Source organism: Molothrus ater, chromosome 12 (genome assembly GCF_012460135.2).
Source record: "Molothrus ater isolate BHLD 08-10-18 breed brown headed cowbird chromosome 12, BPBGC_Mater_1.1, whole genome shotgun sequence".
Taxonomy (NCBI): Eukaryota; Metazoa; Chordata; class Aves; order Passeriformes; family Icteridae; genus Molothrus; species Molothrus ater.
The window spans coordinates 13,564,436-13,583,978 of NC_050489.2; the positions used below are offsets into that span (position 1 = coordinate 13,564,436).

Below are 19,543 nucleotides of genomic sequence, written 5' to 3' on the forward strand. Positions count from 1 at the left end.
CGCGGCACATGCGCCGCCCGCCGCGGGGCCGGGGGCTGCGGGGCGGGGGGAGGATCGGGGTCAGCTCCAGCGATGCTCCGGGAGCCGCTGCGGGATACCCGGAGGACGCGCAGGGATGACGGAGCCAGGGAGGGGCAGCCCCGGTGGTTCTCGGGGATGCTCTTGAGCGGGAGGGGGGGGCCGGGGAGCAACACCGCGTGCCCCGGGACCACAGCGGAGGGAAACCCGAGGGATGCCTGGAGATGTGGCACTGGTGGAGGCAGCATCGGGGTTTGCTCCCATGGCGGTGTAGGAACACCCAGGGATTATTTTGGGGTGCTGGGTGAGGAGCAGGAGAGCCCCAGGGAGCATGTAAAGACACTGCACTTGGAGATGCCATGGGATGCCCAGAGGCATTCCCAGATCGCTGGAGGCACCGGGGGGGGGGGGCGGGAGGGGGGGATTTGCCTCTCCCCAAAAGGTGTTTGACCCCCATTGCCTTCCTGACCCTCCAAGATGTGCTGGAGGATGAACTCCCTCTGCAGTAGTTACAGGACAGCTCTGAAATGTGTCTGTGCACTCCATTATCAGGGAGCCATGGGAAATGCACGGCCTGCCAGCAGACAAACGCTTCCCACAAGCATCCCGAGGCCCCAGCCCCAGCCTCCCGGGATCTGGGAGTGCCAGGCTGAACCCGACAAACCTTCCTACCCCTTATAGTGCAATGACGCTCAGCTGGGGCGAGGGTTTCAGCCTGAGTCACCTATTCCCCCTCCTGCCAGAAAAGTAGTCTTGATCTCATGCTGATGATGCCCACACTGCTCTGGATGGTGTTGGTCAACAGCCACCCATAAGGAAACAATTAGGGCTCAGCACTCCAGCAGCCGGCTGGAGTTTCTCTCCATAAACCCAGTCCCTCAGTGTGGAAAGAGGCTGCTCAGCAGCAATGAGCTCGGCAGGAGGGACACAGAGCCCACCCTGGTAATGACCCAGGGGTCCAGCAACAGGTACCCCCAGCACCCTGAGACACCGGCTGGCTTGAGAAGCCACTGCTCACACATCCTTGAGGGCTGGCTGTTAAAATTTACCCGCCGTGACTGGGTCTGGAAAGCCCTTCCCCGGGAATGACAGGAATGTCTTTATCCTGGCCAAAGCAGCGCCGGTATGGGGCTGTTCGGGGAACCCACTGCCAGAGACAGTCCTCCCTGTAAACAGGCCAGAAGCCATAAAAACTCCACAAATTCCTCCAACCACCCTTTTCCTGGGATCAAGTGAGGGCCTGAAACATGCAGGGGATGCAATGGTGTCCCCCCAGACTGCAGCAGCCTGGCACGTGCTAGGGTCCCCCTGTACCACAGGACAGGATGAAGGCAACACCGGCGTCTGCTCAGGGCCAGGAAAATGCCTGTCACCGTGCTGTGGTTTCGTGACCGTGGCCTGGAAGAATTTCAGTGGCGTTTTTTTCTGCTGGGAAGAAGAGCAGGCGGAGAAGTTCTGCTTGCTGGCAAGCCAACGTGGCAGGGCTGGGCCAGCCCAGGGCACAGGGTCAAGCAAGACGCTCCATGCCATCCCCTGCCCTTGCTGTGTTTTTGGCTCCACTTGGGAACAAAACTAAGATGGGAAGCCCAGCAACAAGGAATGGGCTGTTCTGCATTGCTTGTTTATTTTATCATGGGGAACTTAATGAAGGAACAAGGAATGGAGTCTGGGGTTAGGTCCACTACTCCCCATGTCCCCTGGTGCTAGCTGGGAGTTGAAGCTGTGCATTGTCCCTGCCAAGAGCTGGGGACTCAGAGAGGATGTGTGAATGCAGGGAGGGGGCCAAATGTCAGGCACAGGAGTGTCTCCCCGAGTGAGATGCCACCTCAAGCAGGGCCTCGGAACCAGAGGGTGGAAGTCAGGGTGGTGAGAGGTGGCTGGCGGCCCCGGTGCTTGTTTTCCAGGGCGCAAGGCCAGGGGTTGCTCCCGTTTTCCCTTCCCCTCCTCCGGTGCTGCTGGCAGCAGGCTGGGTGCTCAGCTGACAGTCACAGGGAAGGCATTAGCAAAGCAAAGGGGAGTTCCCTTGTCCCACTGCAAGGGAAGATGAGGTGCTTTACCCCGGCCCTCTCCTCAGGCAACCCTTCCCCATGTCCCCCCAGCACCCACAGGAAAAGCTGGGCACAGCCTGAGGGTCCCCCCTCAGTGTGGGGGGAAAACCAGCCCTGTGTTGAGCTCTTGCCCATCTCCATTAAACCCACCAGATCCTCCGGTGGCCAGCAACCGGTGTGCCTGTTCCCTGGTCTGTGTCCCCTGGTCTGTGTCCCCTGGTCCCTGCCCCAGCAGCTGTGCACACCCGCGGTGGCCGCAGGGGTGCTCAGAGAACCACCCGCCGGTCCAGCTGCTCTGCCCGCCCGGCTCGCTGGTGTCTTGCTTCCAGGTGCTTGTTTTGGACCTTCTCAAAGTGCTGCAGCAGCTCTGTGTAGTCGATGTTGGAGGCTGCTGTTCTCTTGAAACTGGTGCTGGGCTTGGTGTTGTCCCTGCAGGGTGGGAAGAGAGAGGGTGCGAAGGGGATGGGGATGTTTGGTGCTGTGAGCATTCAGCACTGGCAGCACCAAAAGCTTGTCCTGAAGAAGCTGAGTTCAGCAAATCCTAGTCATGTTGGTGCCTCATAAAATACCCCCAAAGATATATTTTCTTCCTCTAAAGGTAAGAGATATAGAGCCCAAGAGGTCCTGGGACAAGGAGGGGACAAGGGACATCTGCATCTTGGTCCCACATGGGAGGTTTAATTCCTTTGACACATACTCCTCTCTATCCCAACCCACTGCAGTCAAAACCAGTGAGATAAGGATGCCAGGGCCATATGCCTCAGTTTCCATGTCTGCTTCTTTAAGCAAGCAAAAAACATCCAGTGGCAGCAGGGGACAGTCCTCAGGGATGAGCACCCATGGCTCCAAATGCAAGCTCCCTAGGGTTCCAGCCATGGATACGCATCTCTGTGCTGTCCCCATGCAAGGAAGGAGCAGACACCAGCCACAGGATGCCCATGGGAAGATGGCAGGCAGCTCTGGTGGCCCTGGTATGTCCCTGGGGAGGGGGCAGCTGGGACTGGCCGGTTATGAAAGCCGGCTTCGGTGTTTGAAGGAATGTAGGTCAGAGTTAATCAGATGCTCAGGCTGTCTGACAGCTCGAAAAACCCCCACTGCCAGGGTTAGTGGGGAGAAAAAAGGAGGGGGAAGCACATGCAGCCCCCTCTCCGCCCCCCCAATTAAATATCAGTGCTGGGTTGTGGGTAGGAGCTCAGTGCTGGAGGCCATGAGGGATAAAAGCCATCCAGGGAAGCAGTTAAAAGCCAAGGAGCGACAACAGCAGCAGGGGGTTAATTCAGAAACCTGCCCATCTTGGGAGCTCTTTTTGTTCCCAGGGCTGCGCCAAGGCAGAGCCAGCTTTATCATCAAGCCCCCCCACTACTCATTAGCTAAGGGTTGGAAAGCAAATCCCACTGGCAGCACCCCTGGGCAGGGAGCATGAGGATCTCAGCTGGTCCCCAGGGAGATGCCACCCTTGCACATCTCACGCATCCCCGAAGGCCAGGAGTGGGAATGGAGCAGCCATCCGGAGGCATTAGCAGGGTGCCAGGCCCCTTTTGGGTGCTGTGAAGGCTGTCCAGGCTGCAGGGGGGATGCTTTGGGAGCCCCCCCCCCCCCCAGCTGCTGGAGTCTTTCTCCATAAACCTCCTTCCCAGCTCTGCTCGTTTCCATAGCGACCCCACAAGTGAAATTTTCCATCCCGGATGCCAAATGCCTGTGGATGAGGCACAGCCCTCCCAGGGTTACCAAATATAGACACAAAAAACCCCCCTGGCCAACACTCCCGGCCATGGGGACAAGGAGCAGCCACGGCCGCAGCGGAGCTGGGGGGTGAAAGCCAGAGCATGGGGCTGAGCCCGGGATGGGGGCTGAGCTGGAATGGCAGGGATGCTCAGCTGTGGGGAACAGCTGATCCAGCCCCAATGCTGATGCTGGTCCATCCCCCCAGCACTTACGTGGTCTGCATGAGCTCTGGGTTGGGCACGCACTGGAGGCGATGGGAGAGGAGCTGGAAGGCGCTGCTCTGGGGCAGCAGCATCAGCAGGCCATAGAGAGCCTTGATCAGGTAGGGGTTGTTCTTCACATCCAGCAGCTGCAGGCGGAGATCTGGAGGACAGAAGAGGATGGGAAGGCAGGGAAATGCATTTAATCCCCAGCTGCAATAGCAGGTTCCTCCCACCCCCTCTGATAGCCTAAGCCTCTGCCAGCCAACCCAAGGGGCACTTGATGGCACCCCTCTCCCCGTCATTAACCCATCCATCTTGGTGTCCCATGGTGCCCCAAGTCCCTCTCCTTGACACAGCCCCCTGGGGGTAACTGGCTCCCCAGTCTGCCACTCCTGATACCACTCACCCCTGAGGCTGTCCATGCTGTCTGCCTGAGAACACACACGAAACATAGGATTGCTCTCAGCTTCTCCAGATTTAGCAGAAATACCCACCCTGGAGCATTACATCCAGAGGGCTGGGTGACACCCTCCTGGGGACTCTCTGGAGCAGAAGGAATCCCCTCTGCTTGGTTCTGAGGGTTACATGTGCTGGGCCTCAGTTCTGCTCAGCAGAGGCAAAACCCTCTGGCTCCATCCCTTGCTGTGCTCATGGCAGAGGAGTCCTCTGGAGCCCTAAATACAGCTGAAGGGACAGCCCAGGAGATGGGGCAAGGTCTGTATCTCAGCATCTCACCTCCTGGTAGTCACCTGTACTGCTGGTGTCTCCCAGTGAAAGGAGCAATCACCAGGGATGCCACTTCATGGGGGACATGTCTATCCCCTACCCTGAGATGTGTAGACTAAGGTGAGTGGGCTGGGGAACCATCAATGAGTAATTTTGGGGCATGCAAAACCACCACAGACACGAGGGTGCCGCACACATTGGGACAGTCATCCTGGGATACGGGACAGGGTCTACAGGAGGGAGCATGAATGAAAGTCTCTACTGCCCAGCTGCTCTAGAGCCCTTCCCTTAAATATTCCCCAGTATCACCCTGGACCTATATAGGTGCTCCATGAAGTCCTTTCCAGGAATTTCCCAACAACCTCAGTGCCCTGCTATAGCTTCAATGAGAAGCCCAGAGGCAGCAAACTGACATAATGAGAAATCCTCCCATATCCACAGGTCACCCTGCCACATCCCGTGCCACCATCCTGGCTCCCAGTGTCACACCCCTGAGCTCCTGGTCAGCCACTGCTGCATCACCCAGTGGGAGACCCACATTGCTGGATGCTGGAGAAAACATCAGATTATCTTAGAGCTTAACTCTTCATTTCTAGAAAAACCCTTTTTTCTTGCTAAGGGCCCCAGCAGCACCCACAGAGGGTGGCACAGAGGGTTCCCCCATCTGACGCCCTCCTCGTGCACCCCTGGAGATGCTCAGTGTGATCGAGGCCCCCTCCATCCCTTCCCCCATCCCTTTTGTTGGCTGCCAGTGCTGCTCGCTCCCTTAACCTATATCTGGGGGGCAACACTGCCCCCCCATGCTGCCAGCGTGCCCTGTTCCCGTGGGCAGCTCCAGCGCTGGGCAAACCTCCCGGCAAGAAGTCTCATAACTTCTGCTCTATTTACTCGTGCGGCGGCTGCCGCCTGCGATGGAGGCACGGGGAGGGGAGAACCCACCCAGGGTCTCCTCCTTACATGTGAATATGGGGCACTCGATCAGCTGCACCAGCTTGTCCACCTCAGTGAGGAAATCCACGGTGACCTCCAGATCCCCGCTGGACGTGGCTGTTAAGGATGGTACCTTGGGAAAAGGTGGCCGGGCAGCAGCAGATGGCTCACAAGGGCAATGCCTGGTGCAGATCATGGCTTTGCCAAAGCCTCCCTGCATCCACAGCTCCTGTGGGATGTGAGCGGGCAGGGAACAGGCAGGGCTTGCATGCAGGCAGGGCTGAAAGGTCTGTAGGGTGGCCAAGGGATGATGGAGGGAGACAGACGAGCGGGCAGGTATAGGGGAAGAGGCAGGCTGCCCAAGAAGCTGAAAGCAGGCAGGATGAGTGTTCAGGGGAGGACGCTTACTTTTACCCTTCTGCCCCACAGGGACGGTGCGTCTCCCAGAAGGAACGCTGGTGTGTACTGGGAAGGGAACTTGAGCGTGTTATTGAGCTTCTTCGTTTGGAAAACTACTCAGAGAGGCTTGGGGTTTGCTGGCACATGAAAATAATCATTCTGCAGCAGACAGATGGTGAGCTCACCGGGGATTGTGCCGTGCTGGGCACTGCCTGCTCCTCACCAGGCCAGGAGGCCAAAGTCTTCATCTTCCTGGGAGGAAGAGGATGTTGAGGAGCCTCCCCTCCTGGGCAGGGGAAGGTCAAGGCTCAGTCAGTGCACGCCTTCCTCTCTTTTCACCACAAAAAAAGGGATGACACCAGGGGAAGGGAGCTGGCACACACCCAGCACAGGCTGCCCTGCCCCGGTAATGATGGGCTGCAGGCAGGAGGCTGGGCTGGCCTGCAGGGTGACTTTGGTTGCCACAGAGGGACTAAGGGCCAGCTCAGGCCCCACCCTGGCAGAAAATCCCCAAAGGATACAATTTCTGGATGAGGTCGTAGGCATGCTTATAGTTCTGGGTAAGGAAGCAGAGGGACACGGTGGTCACAGGGTTGTGACACCAGGACCGGTACAGGCAGCAGAAGAGGTTACGGCTTTCCTGGGGAAAGAGAGAACCATTGGGGCTTGGTCACACTGGGAGCACAGACATGGCATGGCCCCAGGAACCCAACACCAACCTGCCAGGCTGGCAAGTGCCACTAAAACACAAAGGGATATTTCTGGACCCTTCTGGACCAAGTCCACCTGGCACTGGTATGAGCCTCAGCATCAAGAGATGGACACCAGGTGGGCTTTGGAGTGACAGCATGATGAGGGGGCACTCAGGGCTGCTGAGTCCACCACAGAATGAGGGGCTGGAGGACAATGCTGTCCCACCCAAGGGGACACCCCTGCATCACTGGTTTTCAGCAGGAGAAGGAGGAGTATAAATCTTCCTTCTCTCCTTCCTTGTATGTCACTGGTGCTGGTGGCAGCTGCTCAGCAAATCCTGTGGGCATGCTCCTGTGAGGGACAGTTGAGGGGACTGCAGGACTCTCCTCCTGCTGTCACCTGTCCCACAGCCCTTGGGGGGGCAGACAGAGGGAGGCAGCAGCTGCTTGAGGGCTCAGTAAGTCCATTCCCATTCCAGGGAGAAAAGCAAGAGTTGGGCAGATCCTCCAAGCCCATCTTCAGCTCCTGAAGGGTGGATAAATAATAGGCTGCCCAAGCTCCAGCCCTGGGACCCACCAGGCAGGGACTGAGCAGCAAGACACACTCCCAGGTGGCTTCCAGGTCCCCACCACCCCCATTATGTCTCTCCAGCTGCTAAGCCTGCTCCTGCTGCTCATACCGGGGTCTTCAGGTCTTTCAGTTGGTTTCTCAGCTGGAAGAGCTCGGAGGACGTCAGCAGGATGGTATTGAGGGTGTGGACCATGGTAGAGGCGAATTTGAGATCCTCCTCCCTAAGCAGTATGTCTGCCATGGAGTGGAAGATGTTCTCTGCATTCAGAAGTAGACAAAGCTGCCTGTGTATCACAGAGGAGAGAAACCAGGGGGAAGGATGGTTAATGAGCACAATCAAGACTCTGATGTGAGCCCTCTTCTCCAGAGAGGACCAGGGAGGACATCTGGGTGCACCAGAGGTTGGGTGAGTGTGGTGGCACCAGAAGGGGCAAATACCAAGCTTTGCATTTGGAGGATGCAGTTATTTACACCAGGACAACAACAAAAAACCATAGCTGGGCTAAGGCATGCCCCTGGTCATGTTGCTTTGGGACCTTGCTTGGCACCCACTACTACGGCTCGTGCCACCTCAAGCCTTCCCATGACCCCCCTCAGGAGGTTTCAGTGTCACTTTCCAGCCTGACCAGCGTAGTGAGTGTGCAGCAGCACCATTGCAGATGGCATGTGATGGTCTAGTCAGACCAGTATCCCACTGACACTGGGGAACATCCCAGTGAGTGCAGCCAGTGGGGCGCAGCAATTCCTCCTGGTATTGTGCAACCAGGCAGTCCTGGAGCCAGAGGCTGCTCTTTGAACTCCTCCATGCTCCAGCTGCCACGAGATCCGGTGCTGAGTGGCTCCGGAGATGGAGCTGGTGAAGCTGGAAGATGTCTCTGTTCCACTGGATATCCTGCCAGCAGTGCTTTCCCCAAAACAGTGTAACTGCCACTGCGGCCCACGCTGATCTGCCTGGCTGGGTCACAGCAGGAATGTCCTGCTTAACAAACCTTGAGGCATTCCCAAGATTTTCAACATTTTTTTAGTCCAGAAACAAAAAAATAAAACCATCAGATTTTTTTTTTCTCCCACATTTGTTTGGATTTGGAGATTTCCTGTTTTTCTCCAGGCTCTTGCCTTCCTGGGCAGTTTGTCTGAGGACACCTGAAATGCCTGCCCAGCTCCAGCTCAGATCCCCAGTGTGGGGACTGGAGTGATACAGGGAAGCCCACCTAGCTCCCCAGCATCTCCTGAAACTGGGATACTCCCTGGCTCACCACATTTCCCCATAGGCTGACAGGGAACCTTGGCAGCAAGGCATCCCCAGAGCACCTCTGCTTTCCCCCAGCTCCCACCAAACACAGTTCCCCACCAGATAATTTTAGCTGGAATCAGATTTCCCCGTGAAGGCATCTCTGAGAGGATTAAGAGGCAAAACAAGGATCATTTACTTGGGCTGCTGGGTGGGAGGTGCTCACTAACTACCTCGTTTGGCTTGGAGGTAGGAGGTACACCTGAACGTCCCCTGCCTGGAAGTCATGTTTTCACCTGCTGGGGTGAGGAGGAGGAAGGATGTGAGTTTCCAGCCCCTGCTCCTGTGAGGACAGACCAGAGGAAGACTATTTGGCTACAGTCAGACTCCAAAGACCATACCCTAAAGCCTGGTGGTTTAGGTACACAGGAGGAGAATGAAGAAACAGATCTTCCCTCCTCAATACGCAGAGGAAGAAACCCCCCATCTTCCTCCTGCCTCTTCATTCTGCCAAATAATCCCTTCCCTCCTCACCCAGGCCTGGCTGCTCTCCACAGGCAGCTCCCGCATCCCGCGTGGCTGCTGCTGGACAATGAGATGCTCTGTGCGGGATTTTATGTAACCCAGCCCGGCGATCGCCCTGGACCCCGCTAAAATGGAACGGGCTGTGATAAATAAGCTCATTTATCCCAATTATTCTTACGTAACCGGCTGCATTCATGGGGATGAAAATGCTTCCCTGATTTCTCGCTGCTTGGACACAGGCTGGCTGGAGGAGGGAAAGCGGTGGGAAAGTGAGGCATGGAGGGAGGAAAGGGGAAGGCAGAGGTTTTTAGTCCAGCCTGATGGAGCCAAAAGCAAATCAATAGCTCAGCGTTGCAAGCAGGATCCAGTCACTGCCAGCTGCAGCAAAGCAGGACCAAGCCCAGCCCAGAAAGTGGCTCCATGCTACCCTTCTCCAGCAAGGGGGGATAACTGGATGCCCCAGCCTTGCCAAGCTTTCTCCAGCAGCCGTGCTGGGTACTTGAACCATGAAGTGGGATGGTTTAATGTGCCCAAAGAAGGGATGGGTTCTCCAAGGACAAACACTGGGATAGTTTTAGTCTCAACAGTGAAGTGGTTGGTGCACCAGTACAGCTGGGACTGGCTGCAATGCTCATGGCTAGTGAGGAGCCAGTGTTTCACACCTTCCAGGCAAGAAGACTATAGCAAGAGCTTAAACAAGAAAAACAGTGCCAGGGAGCACTGAGGGCAACTCAGTAACCTCCAATGCTCCCCCACGACAAAAAGGATGCCTTTCAGGCTCCCCCTCCACTGGTCCTCTGGTCTTCCATGGAAAAGGAAGGCTCTTGCTTTCCCTAAGTAGGAGCTCTGCCATTTGGCTGGTGAACGCCATGCTTGCAGTGAGCAGAGGGCTGAATGAGAGCTGCTTTCTAATTTCAGGTCTGTTTTTGATTAGTGGGGCAGGGTTGGGATTCTCCCCCCTCCTTTCAGTGGCACTGGGGAACTCGAAACTGTCAGGGTGTTAAAGAAGGAGCTGTGTGGACACTGTCCCTCTGCTTCAGAGCCGTGTCACCTCATAGGGATGCTGTCCTGCTTGGGCACCAGTCCCTCCAGCTGTCCCCAGGTTCTCTGGGATCCACCAGCAGAATGAGTTTGCCAGTGCACAGCATCCTCCTATGGCAGTGGCAGAGACCTCACATTCCCCTCCATGAAGCCCCTTGGTCGGCATATCCCAAAAGCAGTCCCCAAAGGAGGGGACAACTGACTGGTCCTGCAGCTGCTGGCCTCCGTGACAGCAGCCAGCAGCTGAGCCCAACTGCCAGCACCAGGCGGCTGTTGGTGGGGTGGGAGGGTCCCCAGGAGCCCATTCCCTGGGAGGCTTTGATGGCATGAGGGGAACGCCAGGCTGGCTGGGAGGAGGCAGGGAAAGGGGCTGAACAGAGGACAGGTGGCTTCAATTGAGATGTCAGTGGAGTGGCTGTGGAAGGGAATAGGGCAGAGGGGAGGCAAAGTGGGAGCCATACCCCTTATATGTACACACCATAAATATATCCTGGATATATACATCCCATAAATATCTGTATATATATACATACACACACCCCTTAAATATATATATGTCCCCATACATACATGATGTGATGACGAAAGGAACTGGCTAATCCCCCTGAAGCATCATTCCAGCAAGATATCTCTCCCTGGAGCTTTCCCTGCATCCCTATGGCTGATGTGCATCCCCTTGCTCATGAGGACCCAGAGAGTCCCCAAGGATGTCCTGGCATGGAAGAAGAGGGCAGGAAGTGTCCCCAGGGAGGCAGGAGCCGCAGAGCATCGTGGCACACGCTGGTTATGTTACACAGCCGGCAGTGCAGGCACATGGCGATAATGAAATGTGCTATCCAGGCCATTAAAATTTAACTCCTCAAATTAAAAGGGTTATTCAAGCCTTTCCTATGCAGCCAAGGAATGTGGCTGCAGGCAGATGGGAGGCAGCATCCACCTGCAGCGTGACGATGCCTTGGGGACACCTCGAGCCACTGTGGGGCTCCCAAGGGACCCAGCAGGTCACCTCCAGCCCCTGCTGCAGTCACAGGACCCTGCCCATCCCCTTGCCTAAAGGACTCCTTGACAACACGAGGCTGGCAAAGGGAAGAGCCACAGAGGTCACCACAAGCTTTGCGTGCCCATGCCACCCTAGGGTCCCCCTGTGTCTCTGATGTAGCAGCCACCAAACTGCCAGCACAGCAATGTCAATCACAATGAATTCTCATCACACAAATGGCTGGTGGGGTGGGATGAGCAATGGGAACAAGCAGAACAGGGATCGTGCAGGGGCAGGGAGCTGCTGCAGGGCAGCGTGCTGGAGCCCAGAGGATGTTGGCAAGATGGGGTGGCTTTAGAGCCACATCTCCAATTAAGGACAAGCCCCGGCGTCCCTCCCAGCCCTCTTGCTTTGACAACTCGATGCCTGGAAACCGGCTAATCTAAACATCATCATTTCAGGGAGCTGTCAGAGTTCCCATCCTGCCTGCTCGTCCCTTTAACTACTTCAGCCCTGTCTCCTGCCCCAAGCCACCATGCAGGAACAGGGTGGCAGAGGCTCAGGCCAGACCAGTGCTTGCTTGAAGAGGGTGAACGTTTGTTTTTCCCTAAAATCTAAAAAAATTAAGATGAGATCCAGTCTCACTGCAGAACTGTCTCCTCCTGTGGGATCTGTGGGGTGCCTGGAGGGAAACACTGGTCCCATCCCATTGCCTGGCCATGCTGAGCACCATCCTGCTGTGTTCAATTAAGCAGGTGCTTCTTCATTAAGCACCAGTGATTCGCTTTATTAGCTCTGGGCTAATAGACACAGGGCCCCAGCAGGGAGAGGATCATGTCTCGTCCCATTTCCAGCAACTGGGACAGAGCCTGAGCTGTGGAAGGAGCTGGCTGAGGCCTGGGAGTGATGCTCTGAGGGGTTCTGCTCCACTTTTCTGCTCATGGATCTCAAAAACTTCCACAGCTGTGAGGAGGGCAGAGCCCCTCCATACTTCCTCCCAACCCTCTTCTTCCTCTGCTCCCTTCCTCTCTCCTCCCAAAGGCTATCCCCCACCCTTCCTCCACACCCCAGGCTCTCCAACAGATGCCCTGGCTTAACCCACCTAACCAGGAAATCCACAGCCTCTGGGATACCCACTGCCCCTCCCCATCCCCCTGAAATTCTCCTGCCAGCAAAAGCAACATCCCCAGCCTGGCCCAGCAGCTGGGATCCTTTAGGAATTTGCAGAGAAAGCATGGATAAAATTAGGATGTGAAGGGGAGAAGAGAGCAAGTGGGGAAGGCAGGAGGATGTCATTGTCCCATCCTTTCCCTCCATATCAGCAAAGAAAATCCCAGTCCTCCATTTTAATCCCCCCCTTTCCTGAATCCAGGCTCCAGAGCTGCTCCTCTGGGCAAGGGAAACCATAGCAACCCCAGCAGCTCCTGCTTTACAAAATTCATAGCATTTTATGTAAAGGATTTTGAAGGGTTTGTGAGGTTTAGGAGCAGGGGAGCTCCTTCTGTCCAGGAGGCAGGTCTGGGGAGGAGAAGGACCCTCATCAGCTTTGGTTTCTTGCAATGGTTATCAAGCTCCCCAGGGAAACTAGTGAAAGCTGCAGACCAGAGATGTACATATCCTGGGAGGAGATGTGTGGATCTGGGAAGGAGATGTGTGGATTCTGGGAGGGGATGTGTGGATCTGGGAAAGCCGGAGGAGACAAGCCCTGCGATGCCTTTGCTTGAAAAGGGAAAGGTGCAGAGTGTTTCAGTGCAAACAAGAAAAGCCTCCCACGGAGCGTCTGCCTGGCAGCAGCCGTCAGTGACAACTGCGGTGCCAGCTCAGCGCTGGCCTGGCTGCCTCAGCCAAAGGCGCTCCCCAGGGATCCCTGGGGATCCCCACAGCAACCAGGACGGATGCCTGAGAGAACACAGCACAAATGTACATCAGTGTTTCAGGCCAGCTTCAGCTGGTGAAACAGCATCTTGATCCTGCAGAGCCTCAGCCCGTGGCTTCTGCTCCTCCTGGTGCTCCCCCAGGACATCAGGCTGTGGGAGGTCTCTGTCCTGCCTGGCAGGATGGCGGCCCTGCTGCACACTAAAGCTGACAGTCCAGCCTGAAGCTGGGCACGTGCACCTTGATGCGCCCTCTCATGATGAATCCAGCCTTGTTCCCACCTTGGACATGGCTGGAGAGCAGTGCCCTTCAATGACATCACCTTGAGTTCTCCAAGCAGACATCGATCACCTCTGGATATTTTTATGATCAGTGAGATACCTGCAGCTCTGTACCAAACAGGAGAGGGAAACAGGGCTGTAGCAAGGAGAAAGAAGAGTAATACCCTTTGGAATGGGCCAGAAGCTAAAATACAACTAAATTTGGAAACCTGATAGTCCACTCAGCCCAAGGTATGGCCCAACTTTTAGCATAACACAGATGAATGTGCCAGCTCCTCCAAGATAAAGCCCACCACACAGACAACCAGTACCAGTCTCCAGCTGCTCAAGCTTGGACTGGTGTGCCAGGACTTTCCTTGAGGAAACTTTATAGTGAATTATGGATAAAGCTATTCTGCCCATAGAATTGTGGAATGGTTTGGCTTGGAAGGGACCTTAAAAACTATCTCATTTCAACCCCCCTGCCATGGGCAGGGATGCCTTTTACTAGACCAGATTGCTCCAAGCCCCATCCAAGCTGGCCTTGAGCACCTGCACTGATGAGTCACTGATGACCTACAAAGCTTATAAAATCCTGTAGGAACATCTGAGCATGTACAAAAGGCTCACTTGAAAAATAGGCAAACCTTCCCTTCCAAACCCTCCAGGAAAGCAAAAAATTACCTGCCCAAAGCACTTATTTTCCAACTTTTAAACTTGCCAGTGACTGACTCGATGGCAAAATGGATGGCAAATGCAAGTCTTGCCCTGGGCTCTTGGGGCTTCAAGCGCCAGGCAGGAGGCACCAGCAGCAATGTTAGAGCACGTGCCTGGCTCCAGCCACCACCACAGCTGAGAGAAACAACTCATGCTCAAGTGAGCCCTCCAGAACCTGCTCCCAGAGGGGCACTGACACCGGGCACTGATATTTTCAGGCAAGCTCTCTTGGGAAGGGGAGGAAGGGTAGGGGCTGGCTTGGGAGTGGGGGAGAACCATAGAGCAGCAGCAGCAGCAGCAGCAGCAGCTCCTTCCTTCGAGACGTCCGCTTCCCTTTCAGGCTGACAGCTGTGGCCTAATTTTCAAGAAAACTGACAAGCTCCTTATTTCTCCCCCTATAATTTCTCATCACTGCAAATAAAATAGGTTAAAGGAGTGGGTGCAAAGCTGTGGCAACAGGAGCTGGGAGAGACTGATCCTGTTCAGGGCACACAGTTTGTACACAGATGGGAGCTGTGCTCACCCTTTCCCATCACTTTGCTTTAAGTTGAAGAAATAAAAGTGCTTTTGCTCCTAAAAGCAGGGCCAAGGAGCAGGCTGCTGTCCTAGAGATGGATGAGCCTTTGGATGGCCATATAGGGAAGGCAAATTTGAGGGAAAATGGTCCTGCTGGCTATCTCTAGACCTCAGAAAGCAGAGGGATAGACTATGGCAGGAATACACTCTGTGTTTGAGAGTGAAGCTTTCCAGAAGGAAGGAAAAGAGGGGCTGGGAAGAGGTGGCAGTGTCCCATGGCTCAGGGATAAGCACACCCAGGGGTGAGAGGTGAAGCTGCCTCGTCTCTTCTGCCAACAACTCAAGCACATCCTGGAGCTCAGGGAAGGAGGTGCCCATAACTCAGTGAGCCCTGTTGCACTTCCTACTCAAGTGTCAGCTGAAAAAATACCCCATTTATGCCATGGTTTAGACAACCCAGATGCTATTTCAGCTTTAGTGCCAGGCTTGCCTCTGTGCCCGCTGCCTCTCAGCATTGCACTGGATCCCAAAGCCTGCCCTGCCTTCTGAGCCAGGATCCCTGGAAGGATCCCAAAAAGGGATACAGTCTGAGCAGCCTTCTTCCTCAAACCCTCCAAGGCCCATAGATGCATGAGAGGAGAGCAGATGGATGCTCCCTGCCCTGCCAGGACCATAAGAGAGCACCCAGTGCTTTGAGGGGACCAGCTCCAGGTGCACCTGAACACGAGGAGCAGCTCATGCATGAAGGGAAGGAGCACTGAATGGCAGGAACTCCAACCAAGGTGGCTTTTGCACAGCTCAATGCTTTCAGTGGGTAGTTAAAGATGTCCTATCCAGAGATATCTTATCTGAGGACATCCCATCCTGGGAGCAGTGCCCAGCTGGACCCACTGGCTGACGTGAGCTCAGATTTAACTGAGTGTGCCCTGTGCCTGGCGATAACTGAGCAAGATCCCTTGGAAGACAGGTGGGGGAAAAACACTGCTACTCAGCCTGATTTCCTGTCCTGGCTCTTCCCTTCACAAAGATGAATAAACCAGGTTGTCACAGCTGCAGAGCCAGAAAAGGAAGCACCATCAGAAGATCCGAGCCCAGCCAGCAGAATCAGACAGGTTAAGCTGCTTTCCCATGATGAGGGTCGTCACCCCATCAGCCAGGCAAAGAAAATTTGGGAGACTTTGGAAGCTGCTTGTGCTGAATCCCTGCTCTGCAGAACATGACGGTCAGCAAGCAGGGAAGCTGTGGGCTCCTCTCCCCACTGTCCAGTTTGCCTTCTCCCTGCTCCCTCCTTCCACAGCCAGCTTTTCCACAGCATTCCTGCTGTGATCCTAGGGAAAGTGCTGGGAGGAAGCAGATATCCCTACCTGGGGACCTGCCCTTTGAAGGAACTTGGATATTTTGTGAGGGTTTTCCTCTCCTATGCACATTTCCCCTTCCTCCCCTCCACCCTCTCACTGACCCAAATTAGTCCCAGCCCACTGCTGCTCACATGTGGTTCCCATTTTTCTACAGGAAAACCCATCAAACCCTTCCAAGCAACTCCAAGTACGGCTGCTCCTGGAGCAGCTTTGCTGGGTTAGCACAGCAAACTCATTTCCAGGACCTGGTGCACCCCAGCTCATCCAGCCCCTGCAGCTCCGTGGAAGCATCTCCTGTCCTTCCCTGGGGATACAGCCCCAGGAGGGAGCTGGCCAGGGCTGACCCAGCTCCTGCTCTCCCAGCAGGGATAATCCTTTGACAGGGCAACCAGGCTCCTCCCTTGTGAAGGTCATGCTGTTGCTGACTGCTGGGGCATTGTGACTCCAGGGACAACCTCTACTCTGGTGGAAACTGGGTTTTCCCTCCTCTGGCTCCTGCTTCATGGGGCTGGGAGGGTATCAGGGAGTCCAGAATGATGTCCCAGAGCCTCAGTGAATTAAAACCTCAATAAACACATGCTCCTGTGGGCTTGTGGAGCTCACTGTGCAATGTAAAAGAGGCAACTTGAGAGCTGGGGGCTTTTGGAGGTACAGTAGGGTTGCTGGTTTCCTTCCAAATCCCATAGGAGCCTGAGGAGACCCCGGAGGGCATTCACAGTGCAAGTCTGGAGCAGAGGGAGAATGCAGGAAAGCAGAGCCTGTTTGCCACCACATCACTGTAGCACTGTTCTGGATCTCCAGGCGTGGGGTTTTACATGGCAAACTGGGGAGAGGAGATTTTGGGGAGCAGGGAGAATTAAAAGGAGGCACAGAGGAATGGGCTGGAGATGAGCGAGGAGAAGCCACTGACCTCTGCAGAACTGGGCATGTTCAGCACCCTGCTCCATCACCCTGTGCCTGGCCGGGGCCTCGGGTGACAGGGAGTCCCTCTTTCTGCTTTGCAAATGGACAAAAAAACCACAAACTAAAAAGCTTTCTCCTGTTCCTCCCCTCGGTGAGGCATGAGGAGGGGGACGGCGAGTGCACAGTTCATTAAAGCCGGAGGGCAGGCGGCCAGCGAGCATCCTGGCAGGCAGAGCAGTGGATTTTCGCAGGCTCGCTGCCTCCCGACACAGAAGCTTCCCTTGTAGCACTCACAGCTGTTTGGATTTTACCCGAGTTCATATCACAGTTTATCAAAGAGCCTCCATTTTTTTTCCTTTTCTTTTTTTTTTGCACTTTGCTGAGTACAAGCCAAATGGTTCCCGCAAAAACAAATGCAGGTTTTGTTCTGCATTGCAGTGGCACTGAGGGTGGGAGAGAGGAAGAGGTGACACATGTCCCCCCTCCAGCCCTGATTCACTTGTAGAGGGATTTTCAGGGCATGGGTTTGGCAATGGGAGCTGGAGGGGGTACAGTGGCAGCATCAGCACATCCAAAGGAAGGAGCAGGAGTGGGTCCTGCATCCCAGCACTGGGTGCCTCCAGATCATCAGGGGGTACTGGGGTGTTTGCTCAAGGAAAATGTGTGTCCAGAGGAGCTCAAGAGCATCCAGGCCTGGCAGAAGAGGAGGGTTAGCCCCAGCTCCTGAGCCTCTCCCAGTGAGGGGCTGGGAAGTGAGGACAGCACAGCAGGAGGAAAGGACAAGGTTAGGGATGAGGTGAGAGGCAGGATGGGGCTGGAGGGACACTGGCTCACTGCAGTATAGAGGCATCCTGTGGTTGTGGTACCCCCTTATTACCAAAACAAACACCCACTGGCTCTTTATAGGATCCCCAGCGCATCCCTTGCTATCCAAACCTGCAGCTAAACCCCCATCCCACTCCCTCCTGACAGCCCTGCTCACTGGGATGCTGGCAGGCAGCCCTTCCCTTCCCACTCTCCCAGACAGAGCAGGGCCCTGGGAATGCCAGGCAGGCCAGCCAGAAGTGATTTAACACACACCTCACTGCGGGCCTGCCAAGAGCATCGGATGGATGTCGGTGCTCCACGCTCCTCCAGCCCTCTGCTCCCCTCCTCTCTGACTCCTCATCCTGGTTAGCAGGTTCAAACTCACTTTTGTGTCTTTTTCAATACTTTCAGTGTTGAGAAACTGGTGTTGTACAGTCAGACTCTCAGAGGCAGAAGAGCCCTATCATGCCCAAAAAGAGGGACTGGCCACCCCAGCCTCGAGGGCATCTGTACAGCCCTTCATGCACCCAGTGTGACCTGCCAGTCCTTGCCCTCAGCTCTGCCCTCATTATCCAGCTCTCCACTGGCCTCATCCCAGCAGGGCTTTGAGATCTCAAGAACAGTCAGAATTTCCAGCCAGGTGATCTTTTCCCGTCTGCTGGAAGTATAAATCTGTGGCCCCATCACGAGACTTGGGATTTTCCAGCTCTGCAGCTAATGCCATAAACTGGCTGAACAACCTTTATATGCTCCAGCCTGTGTCTTCCAGAGTGGATGCAGAGCCAGCCAGCCCTCCTGGCCAGTCCCCACTGGGGACTGGGGTTCAAGCATACCCCCAAAGGCCAAGGACCATCCCCAGTCAATGGACAAGTCTCACCAGGTACATCACATGCCAGGTGGTTGAAAAGTCATGCCAGGGCCTCTTCCAAGCAGCTTAACCTCAGAAAACACCCTGTGAGAAAGTGCCAGGCAGTGGGGAGGTTCATTTAACAGCTCTATAAAACAAGCTGAGACAACCCCTGCGTGCAGGCTGTGCCTGAGGAGCAAAGTGCTGACTCAGGCGTCCTCTCTGCCCCAGGGTGCCACTGCTCTGCAAGAAAATGGCCTTGCTGGGCTTCAAAATTAAGCCTTGTGCTTCAAAGCATCCACACACGACATGCATAGGGATGTCTCCAGCCACTCAAGCACATCCCATACCCCAGAGGGTTCATTTGCTGTGGCAAGGTACATCAGCCATGAATGTCTGAGCTGTTCCATCTCAGAGAGCAGCAAAATGCCAGCTGCTTTGGTGCTAGGCTTGACTTAGCTAGTTGAACCAACTCCTGGAGCTCAGCCTGACCCTGGGGACAGCACAGGAACTGCACAACCAGCCCTGGGGGCTGCTTGAGGGGAGAAGACAGCTCCTTGCAAGGACAGCCAGCCCTCTCCTCACACTGTGCTCTGAGCAGCAACACTGATGTCCATGCAGTAGGGCTTAACCTCCCCCTTAATCCCCCCATCCCACTGCACCGGTACCAACCAACAGGAATTTAATCCAGCCTGCAAATCTCAGTGTGAGCTGAAAAGCTCGGTGCCGCTCTGCTGCCTGCCTCCTGACCGGCCAAGCAGCTTTCCCTGCACAGGGCTCCTGCCTGGAGGACAGCCTGCTGCTCCAAGGAGCCATGTGATGCTTTGGAAGCTCCTCCGCATTTTTCTGCTGCTCCAAGAGGTCAGCAGCTGAATGGGAATATTTGCTTCTTGCTTAAGGGCTCTGGTGAATCCAGGACGGCCACGTGCCAGCCAGGGCAATTAGCGAGAAGGGTGGCAGGCCTCAGATGTGCTTATCAAGGTGGGAGGTAACTGATGCTCCTGCCTCTGACAACACTTTAGGAGCAATGTCTGAGTGGAAGCATGCCTGGCTTGAGAGGAGAAGGCAGCACTTGGTATTCTTAGTTTTGAAGGCAGATTAATTTTTAGTGGCTTCCAGCCTAAAAAAGGTCACAAGTGACAGAGTAAGAGAGAACAGACCCCCAAAGGAGC

At 55.2% G+C, this 19,543-nt stretch overlaps 1 protein-coding gene across 1 annotated transcript in view; it reads right to left on the reverse strand.

The window, feature by feature from the left end:
- Nucleotides 1-1,618: 1,618 nt before the first annotated feature.
- The window catches only part of VAC14 (VAC14 component of PIKFYVE complex), a 59,559-nt gene continuing 41,634 nt past the window's right edge, over nucleotides 1,619-19,543 (reverse strand). The window contains exons 15-19 of the mRNA XM_036390388.2: nucleotides 7,422-7,596; nucleotides 6,571-6,689; nucleotides 5,678-5,757; nucleotides 4,004-4,154; nucleotides 1,619-2,495 (exon numbers count right to left, since the gene is read on the reverse strand). Of these exons, the coding sequence (XP_036246281.1) occupies nucleotides 2,333-2,495; nucleotides 4,004-4,154; nucleotides 5,678-5,757; nucleotides 6,571-6,689; nucleotides 7,422-7,596 (688 nt within the window). The 3' untranslated portion in view covers nucleotides 1,619-2,332. The remainder of the gene's footprint in view (nucleotides 2,496-4,003; nucleotides 4,155-5,677; nucleotides 5,758-6,570; nucleotides 6,690-7,421; nucleotides 7,597-19,543) is intronic.